The sequence below is a fragment of the Prionailurus bengalensis genome, chromosome D3 (assembly GCF_016509475.1).
Source record: "Prionailurus bengalensis isolate Pbe53 chromosome D3, Fcat_Pben_1.1_paternal_pri, whole genome shotgun sequence".
NCBI classification, from domain to species: Eukaryota; Metazoa; Chordata; class Mammalia; order Carnivora; family Felidae; genus Prionailurus; species Prionailurus bengalensis.
This window is the reverse complement of record NC_057356.1, coordinates 26,669,229-26,678,232: the sequence shown is the minus strand read 5'-3', so window position 1 is coordinate 26,678,232 and position 9,004 is coordinate 26,669,229. Positions and strand designations below refer to the sequence as shown.

At 55.0% G+C, this 9,004-nt stretch overlaps 1 protein-coding gene across 1 annotated transcript; it reads left to right on the top strand.

The window, feature by feature from the left end:
* Window positions 1–1,510: 1,510 nt before the first annotated feature.
* Window positions 1,511–8,140, top strand: CRYBB3 (crystallin beta B3). Its single transcript, XM_043558076.1, has 6 exons — window positions 1,511–1,598; window positions 2,952–3,042; window positions 4,628–4,746; window positions 5,282–5,414; window positions 6,314–6,456; window positions 7,830–8,140. Exons 2-6 carry the CDS (start codon window positions 2,968–2,970, stop codon window positions 7,993–7,995), a joined length of 636 nt encoding a protein of 211 aa, XP_043414011.1. The 5' UTR covers window positions 1,511–1,598; window positions 2,952–2,967; the 3' UTR covers window positions 7,996–8,140.
* The last annotated feature ends 864 nt before the right edge of the window (window positions 8,141–9,004 follow it).

Sequence of the window (9,004 nt, the reverse complement as noted above, 5' to 3'; positions counted from 1 at the left end):
AAGTCACACCAGATCCCCCTTAGACCTTCCCCCCTAGATCCCTAGCAGGTGGTGGCTGCATCCCAAGTTAAGGGGGCAAAACCAGCTCTGGGTCCCACGATGGCCAGCAGGAAGTAGTCCCTTGGTTTGAACTGCCCAGAAGGATCCTCCACGGACAGAAGCAGGAAAGCCCCAGTCTGAGTGTTTTGCTTCATGATCTCTCCGTGGCTGTCCATTTGCAGATGTGGCTCTGACCTCCAGCAGCGCCCCCGAGGTCACCTGCTTCCAGAGGCCAGCTGCAGCTGCCACCCAGCATTCCATCACCATCTCCAGAGACGCGGGGTCACTGGGCTCTAGGCTAACTTGAGGATTTTAGCCAAAAATAACAAAACCAACCCCTGTTTCCTGACAATTCACTCCTTGGCCCTCTCCTCATTTTAGTCTCCCAACCATCATTAATCATACTTTAAAAATGTATGGGCCTAGGGTTTTGGTTTGGATTTGTTTTTGGCTTCTGTTTTTCTCTTTGGGTTTTGTTTTTTGTTTCATTTTTTTGTTTGTTTTGGGGGGGCTTTTTTGGGGGTCATAAATAAGGTAACAATCATGACTGCCTTTATTTCTATTGAGGCTAAGATCTGGGCCCTGGGTCAAGCCAGCCTCTCCACCTCTCTGCTGTGTGCTTCTGGGTAAGTGACTTCACCTCTCTGAACTTAGTTTCTGAATCATCTATAAAATGGGGATCGTAATTCCTTCCCTAAAGAGGGCTGGGTGGGGGGTGCACTTGGGGGCTCAGTTGGTTAAGCATCTGACTCTTGATTTCGGCTCAGGTCATGATCCCAGGGCTGTGGGATCAAGCCCCATATCGGGCTCTGTGTCAAGCAGGGAACCTGCTTAAGATTCTCTCTCTCCCTCTTCCCCTCTCCTCTACCCCTCTCTCGAAGGAAGGAAGGAAGGAAGGAAAGAAGGGAGGAAGGAAGAAAGCAGGCAGGCTGGGTGAAGATTAAACATAATGTTCATGAAGTTGGCACATAGCCTTGCACATAGTAGATCTTCAATAAATGGTAGCTGTTAGCCATATATGCCTTTATATGAAGAAAATAAATCTTTGTTGGGTCTGTTACAGCATCCCGTGGACACCCAATTTGGGGGTTATGTTTAGGATGACCTGACTTAAAATTTAGGCCATAATGGCACATGGGAAAATTGATTCCGGGGCCCCTCGCTTTAAGAACTGGTATCATTCCAAAAATGTCACTTAGCGGATTAGGAAGGTGGTGGCTCCAGGAAGCCAAATAAAGGGAGTTGGGGGGCACTGGAGAGCTTTACACCCCGATGCCCGCCCGTCGGCGCTGTCAGGCTTCCAACAAAGCTGATGAGGTCCGTCTGCCCCCAGGAAGCCATCAGGGGCCATGGCGGAGGACACAGGCACTGGGGCCTCCCTGGGCCCACTATTGGAGTGAAATGGCCCGAACGGAATCGGGTGGACGGGGCGCTGCCTCAGCAGGCTGGGATGTGCTGGGTTGTCGAAAAGTGCCCATAAATAGGACGCTCCGAGCAAAGGCAGACTGAGTCTGCAGACGGTGCTGGCCCCTCTGTTCTTCCTGAGGCTACAGCAGCAGGTTCATTCTGGGATGGGCAGGGGAGGGGAGGCGAGAGCTGCCCCGGCAGGCCCAGACCTTTGGGGATCTCCCTGGGGCATGCACGGCTGGCCCGTGCACAAACCGGGGATTCACTTAAAGGCTGGAGCCAAGAGGGAGGAGCCGATCCAGCCACCAAGCCCAACTGATATCAGAGGGAGGTGGCCAGGGAAGAGGCCCCGGGCATGTGCTTAGGCTTCCTCCTAAGCGCAGCTGAGGAAGGGGGGTGAACAAATTGGGGGCTGCCAAGGACCCTGAGGGTCCTCCCTGAGCTGGGCCAGGCCCCGTGACCTGCTGAGGCCAGGCACAGACAGGACAAGCATCCTGTAGGATATGCATCCCTGGGCCTGTGTCCAGAGCATATGGGCTCCGCAGCTGCACCCGCCAGCAGTGGGGGCGCTGGGGCCATGGTGGGGGGCAGTCAGGCGCGGGGTGTAGATGTGTGTGCCTTGTGGACCACTGCGGATGTCTGAGATGGGCACGGTGTGTGTGTGTGACAGGTGGGGGGGGCCGTCGTGTACAGTGGGTGTCATGTGACTGTGTACAAGGACCACGGGAGCTTATGTGGTGCAAGTTGCGTGCATGTGTGTGTGCTGATAAACTGGAGAACAGTCCCCTGTGTGTGTCGCGGGACAATCATGAGAATCCTCCCACGTGACTACTGTGGGGCCTGTGTTTTGTGTCACGGTCCCCACAGGGATGCAGGGAACGGTCTGTCTGTGTCTGTGTCTTTAAGTGGCTGGTACACAGTAAGTGCTCCATAAGTGCATATGGAATAAATCACCAAACGTCTGGAAACCGGGCCAGAGCAGGTGTCCCGGGATCTGGTCCTGCATCGTGCATTCTCTGGATATCTGTCTGTCTGCCCGTCTCCCCCCCAGTCTGTAGTCTGCCGTTCATCCGGGTTACCCAGCCCCAGGCCAGGCACTGAGCAGGTGCTCCTGGAATCTTGGGTGAACAGAGTAACGAATGAACAGAAGACCGTAGCCCAGAGCGTGGAGGTGGGAGAGATCCCTGTAGAGAAACCCCACGGGAGCCCACCCTCTGGCCAGGGTCCGGAGGTGGTGTGCCTACACAGAGCTTGAAGAACCCTGTTTTGGGGAGTAGTTGGGGAGGGGGGAGGGGGACGCGCTTTGGGGCCAGGCCCAGTCCTGTGACCCATGATAGGTGCTCAGTGAATGTTTGTCGAATGACTGAATGACCCAGTGCAGTGAGTCACGACCACGTCCCCCAAAGCAGCAAAAGGTTCTGTTGCTCATCTTTGACCTCAATCGCATCCGTACCTCGTTTGTCCCGGTGCACCCCCATGACTCATTTTCCTCTGCTTGGAGCCAGACGCGTTCCTGGCGAGATGGCGGAACAGCATGGCGCACCCGAGCAAGCTGCAGCGGGCAAGAGCCACGGCGGCCTTGGGGGCAGCTACAAGGTACGGGGCGGGAAGGGGTCCCAGCGGCTCCGGGCCTGGGGCTGCTCTTCGGCCTCAGGGTCAGCTTCCCCAGCAGGCAGCCGGCCTCCAGAAAGAGAAACCCCTGCCAGCCATCGGGGGCCAGAAAGACACCTCACTCCCTTCACGCCTTTACTGCACCCTCTCTCCTGTGTCCTCATCTGGAGAACGGAACTGGACACACACAGCCTGTCTCAGTGGGGCACAGAGGCCCCAGGGGTTTCAGGAGACGTGGCTCGGACTCTCCTGCCTGACCTCAGTCCAGTTCTCTGGCTCCTCTGGGCCTCAACAGCCCCATCTGGAAAATGGAACAATGCTCGCTGTCTCGGCCCCCCGAGCCGGCGCTAGAGCTAAATGTAAAGGCCATTGCCCTGGCCAGCTAAGGAGAATTCCGACGGCTGGAATTTGTTGGCTCTCCCCTCTCTGAGCCTCCCTGGGGGCTTTAACCTGAGATGGGGTTGGAGGATAGGTTGACTAAAGGGATAACTGTGGGTGGGGGCAGTTCTGAGGATGTGCTGGTGGCTTTCATTTTTTTTTTAAATGTTCATTCATTTTTGAGAGAGACAGAGCATGAACGGGGGAGGGTCAGAGAGAGAGGAAGACACAGAGTCCGAAGCAGGCTTCCAGGCTCCGAGCTATCAGCACGGAGCCCAATGCGGGACTCAAACTCACAAACCGTGAGATCATGACCCGAGCCAAAGCCGGACGCTTAACCCACTGAGCCACCCAGGTGCCCTGTGCTGGTGGCTTTAAAGAGAGTGGAAGAGAAGAAAAGAGGCCTTCCTCGTCTTGGGATTGGGGGGACCACAGGGTTGGTCTAGGAACTTCTAAAGGCCTTTGCAAAGCCGCAGAGGCAGTGCCCGCCTGGAAGGCAGATGCCACCACAGGCCCTTCCTGGCTCCGTGGGCCTCGTCCATAGCAGCGTGCAGGAGAAAAGAGCCAGCCGACTTACCGAATCCTGGTTCCTCCGCCTAAGTTGCTGTGCAGCCCAGGACAAGTGACGTACCCTTTCTGAGCCTTCTACAAAATGACCAGAACAAATGTAACTCAGGGGCCTTCTGCAAAGACAGCTTGTGCTTCTAGGTGGATAAGAGAGGCAAAACCTTCCTCTTCCTTTGCAGTCTCTCCCTCTCTGGGCGTGGGACAGGTGAAGGTCAACTCAGACGTTGCGAGCTGCTGTTTCCTTCGCTGGCACAGGGAAATTCCACGTTAAGGGAAATACAGATTTCTGGCCTCTCTTGAAAAGTTTAAAACGGGGCCCACATTCCCTCCTAACCATAAGCGGCTTCATTTCCTTCCCCTGGGTCATTTCACCCTGTTAGTTTGGGGTCAGATAGTAGCTGCAATCCTGGTTTGAGATTCCTGGAGACATTCCCGCGTGTGGCCACGAGGGGGCAGTGCAAGCCTGCAGTCGATGCTGGATCCCAGCGCGACCAACGCAGAGCAGATGGAACGGAGGGATGGTCCTCCTGGCCCTGCCCCAAGGAGGACCCTGCAGAAGGAGGGGATAAAGGGGTGGCCCTGGGAGCTCCACGCCCCTGGGATGCTCAGGATGCTGCCCTTTCAGGTGATCGTATACGAAATGGAGAACTTCCAGGGCAAGCGGTGTGAGCTCTCGGCTGAGTGCCCCAACCTGACGGAGAGCCTGCTGGAGAAGGTGGGCTCCATCCAAGTGGAGTCTGGGCCGTGAGTACCTGGGCCCCCAGCCCCCTCCTCACAGCCCCGAGCCTTGCGGGAGTCAGGAGGTCCGGGTTCCAGGTCTAGGTCTGCTGTGGGGTCTTAGGCGACTCCCTTCCCATCTCTGGCCTCAGTTTTCCCATCTGTCAAATGGGGATAACACTGGCACGTGCTTCAGAGAGAGTGTCTGCGAAAATGAATGGAAACGTGCACATAAGTAACAATACAATGATAACAATAATAATGAGGAAGAGGTGGAGAAAGGAGAGGAATTATCTTTGGATTACCTACTAGGTGCCAGGCATTGTGCTAAGAAGGTTCCTGAGCACCCACACAAAGGCTGCACATAAAACAGATTCTTTACACTATTTCCCAGGATGGTTTTCTGGCTCAGAGTCTCAGCGGCCAGTATGTCAGGGAGCTCCTTTCATACCTGGACCAGGGATCAGTGGTAGGGCTGGAGGGAGGGCTCAAGGTCGAAGGTCAGCAGCTTTGGGGGCCCTTCCCTCAGGAGATGCGGGTCCAGGCCGGTTTCCTCCTACAGGTGGCTGGCGTTCGAACGCAGGGCCTTCCGTGGTGAGCAGTTTGTCCTGGAGAAGGGGGATTACCCTCGCTGGGACGCCTGGTCCAACAGCCACCACAGCGACAGCCTCCTGTCCCTCCGGCCCCTGCACATCGTGAGTACAGCTCCTGCCCATTTGGGGGAGCTCCTAGAAGCAGGACCGGCTGGGAGCTGGGTCAGGCAGGCTCACTGCGCAAGCTTAGCTGGGGGCCGGGCTGGTACGGACCTGGCTGGGGAAGGGCCGTCTTCATTTCTGACCTAAAAGGTTGTGCGGGCTGAGAAGCAGCTGGCTATGGTCCAGTGGCCACTGGGCTGGGGACCGGGACACCAGGATTCACATCTTGACTTCGCCAGCACAGCACTGACACTTCCCTCTGTAACCCTGTTAAAATCAGGAGCCACATGGTCCAGTCCCAGACCAGCATTGTCCTTAAAGCAACGCATCCCGGAAAGTAACTTCAGAAAGTAATTGCAAAGCAGCTCGGGTTCTCCACCTGCCTTCCTCAGACACCTGGAAGGGACTCGATCCACAGCGACACTCTTAAATGTTGCTCTGCCCCACCCCCACCTGCTCCACCCACCCTCCGTGGCTGCTCCAGCCCTTTCTTCTTGTCACAGTCACTGATGCTACAGTGGGAAGAAAGCTAAGAAGACCACAGTCAGAACCTGGTTTAGTCAAGAGGGAATCCTCCTGCCTTACTGATTTTTATCTCCTTCCGGCCTTTCTGTGCCTCGGTTTCCCTAGCTGCTAAATGATGGAGTTTTAATAGGAGCCCCACGGCCCACTCTCGGCTTCATGGCTCCCTGGCTCTAAGATTCCCAAGGAGGCTGGCTCTGGAGGAACCTCCCTAGCCTCCCGTCCCTCCTGCAGGCATCTCCTGAATCCCCTCCCTCGGGCAGGGGGCGCTCGGGGGTAGGCGTTATTCGGTGGTGACTGGATTCTTTCCCATGTCTCAGAAGTCCTGTTCTGAGCGTGGGAGGGGCCGCCGGCTCACCACGTGATCTCGCCCCCAGGATGGCCCGGATCACAAGCTGCACCTGTTTGAGAACCCAGCTTTCAGCGGCCGCAAGATGGAGATAGTGGATGACGACGTGCCCAGCCTCTGGGCGCATGGCTTCCAGGACCGCGTGGCGAGCATCCGGGCCATCAACGGGACGTAAGGGACCCAACCCCCCACTCCTGCCCCTGCCCCGCCCTCTGGCTCTGAATAGAATCTCTGTTCACTGTGTTTCCTACACAGCGGACGCTCCCTGCCTCTCCAGGCATGGCGGGGGGGGGGGGGGGGGGGCGGGGCATGATGGGAATGGCTAATTGTTCACCCTCCATAATCATTAGATTTCCAGGAAGCATTGACTTGTCGGAAGTTTTATCTTTATTTTTAAATCAAGTGAAATCTGTTGCTCTTACCTGTCCCTATCTAGGTCTTCACTCCTTTGCCAAACCTCCCCAGGCCCTTGAACTGATCCTCAGGGGCATTTTTGTTTGTTTCCTTTCACAGTCCTTGCCCTTCTTACCCGGGTGAGAAGTGACATAGGGGTTCTCTAGATATGACCTGAATAGTATACAGGAGAGTGCGTAGTACATCACCTCCCTCCTTCTAGGCTTAATATCTCTGTTAATGCAATCTTAGGATCATTTTCCCTTTGTCAGTGACTACATCTCACTCTGTGGGCTTGAGATCTGGGGTTGAGCCTTAAAAGGTGCCACTCCTCCCTGATAGTAATTTATTCAACAACTTTGTACTGAGCATTTCTATGTGTATAATATGAGGGCAACAAGAATTACACAGCCTCTGCCCTCATGAATTTTAGTCTGCTGGGGAGACAGACAAGGAGACAGGTATTCACAATTTATTGTGACCAGGATTGCGATGGGAGACTCACAGGGGCTCTCTGATTCAGCCTGGGGACGTCAGCAAGGGCTGTCCTGGAGGAGGAGACATACAAATCGAGACGTAAAGAAGATGAGTGAAAGGGGAGAGGGATATGGATGAGGCAAGGAAGAGTGTTCCAGGCGTAAGGAAAAGCATGTGTAAGGGTTCAGAGACACTCCGTTTCAAGGAAAGTAGTATGAGAGAGGTTGGAGTATGGGGTGTAGAGAAGACATGTTGAGATGTTTGGTGAAGGACCTGTGAGCAGGGTAGGGAGTTTGAATTCATCCGGAGGGCACTGGGGAGCCAGGGAGGAATTTAGGCAGGCAGAGAGCGTGGTCAGATGCCGGCTTTAAAAGCCTCGGTCTTGGGGCGCCTGGGTGGCGCCGTCGGTTAAGCGTCCGACTTCAGCCAGGTCACGATCTCGCGGTCCGTGAGTTCGAGCCCCGCGTCGGGCTCTGGGCTGATGGCTCGGAGCCTGGAGCCTGTTTCCGATTCTGTGTCTCCCTCTCTCTCTGCCCCTCCCCCGTTCATGCTCTGTCTCTCTCTGTCCCAAAAATAAATAAACGTTGAAAAAAAAAATTAAAAAAAAATAAAAGCCTCGGTCTGGCTGGAGGCAGGAGGCTGACTGTCCTTACCGCAACCTTGGTACCCGGCAGGTGGGTTGGCTACGAGTTCCCCGGCTACCGTGGGCGCCAGTATGTGTTCGAGCGGGGTGAGTACCGCCACTGGAACGAGTGGGACGCCAACCAGCCGCAGCTGCAGTCTGTGCGCCGCATCCGGGACCAGAAGTGGCACAAGCGGGGCTGCTTCCTCAGCAGCTGAAGGGCACCCAGGCCCCAGTGGCCCAGGCCCGCCCTGGGGGGCAGCAGAGGCAAGAAGAGGAGGCTCCAGGGCCAGGGTGATGGTCTGCCTGTCCCCCCTTCCCCGGAATCTACTCAATAAAGCCTGGGGCCGGTCCCCCACCTGCCATGTTCCTCTGCGTCACTTCTTGAGGGGGCTGGGGCTTTAGGGTTCTGAGAGTCCCCAAGGTTGGCTGTGAGCTGGGCTCACCCCCAGGCTCTAGTCCTTTTAGACAGAGTCACATGCACAACTTGCACTGATCTTGTGTCTGTTTTCCTGTCTGTTTCCATCTGTCAGTCAGTCCGTCTGTCCATCCGTCCATCCATCCATCCATCCATCCTATTGATCCATCCTTTCTTCAGTCTACCCCTCTTTCTATCCATCTTTCCATCCATTCATCCATCAGTTCTTTCCATCCATTCTCCCATTGATCCATCATCTTACCTCTCTCCCATCCATCCATCCATCTATCCACTCATCATCCATCTACTTACCCATTTATTTATCTGTCCATCTGTAGATCCATCCATCCATCCATCCATCCATCCATCCATTTATCCATCCATGCATCCATTTATCCATCCATCCATCCATCCATTTATCCATCCATCCATCCATCCATTTATCCATCCATCCATCCATCCATCCATCCATTTATCCATCCATCCATCCATTTATTCATCCATCCATCCATCCACCCATCTAACCATCCATCCATCCATCCATCCATCCATCTATCCATCCATCCATCCATCTATCCATCCATCCATCCATTCATCCATCCATGCATCCTATTCATCCATCCTTCCTCCAATCTACCCCTCTTTCTATCCGTCTTTCCATCCATTCATCCATCGGTTCTTTCCATCCATTCTCCCATTGATCTATCCATCCTACCTCTCTCCCATCCATCCATCCATCCATCCATCATCCATCCATCCATCCTTGCATCCACCCTTCCTTTATCCCATCCATCCATTTATCCATCATG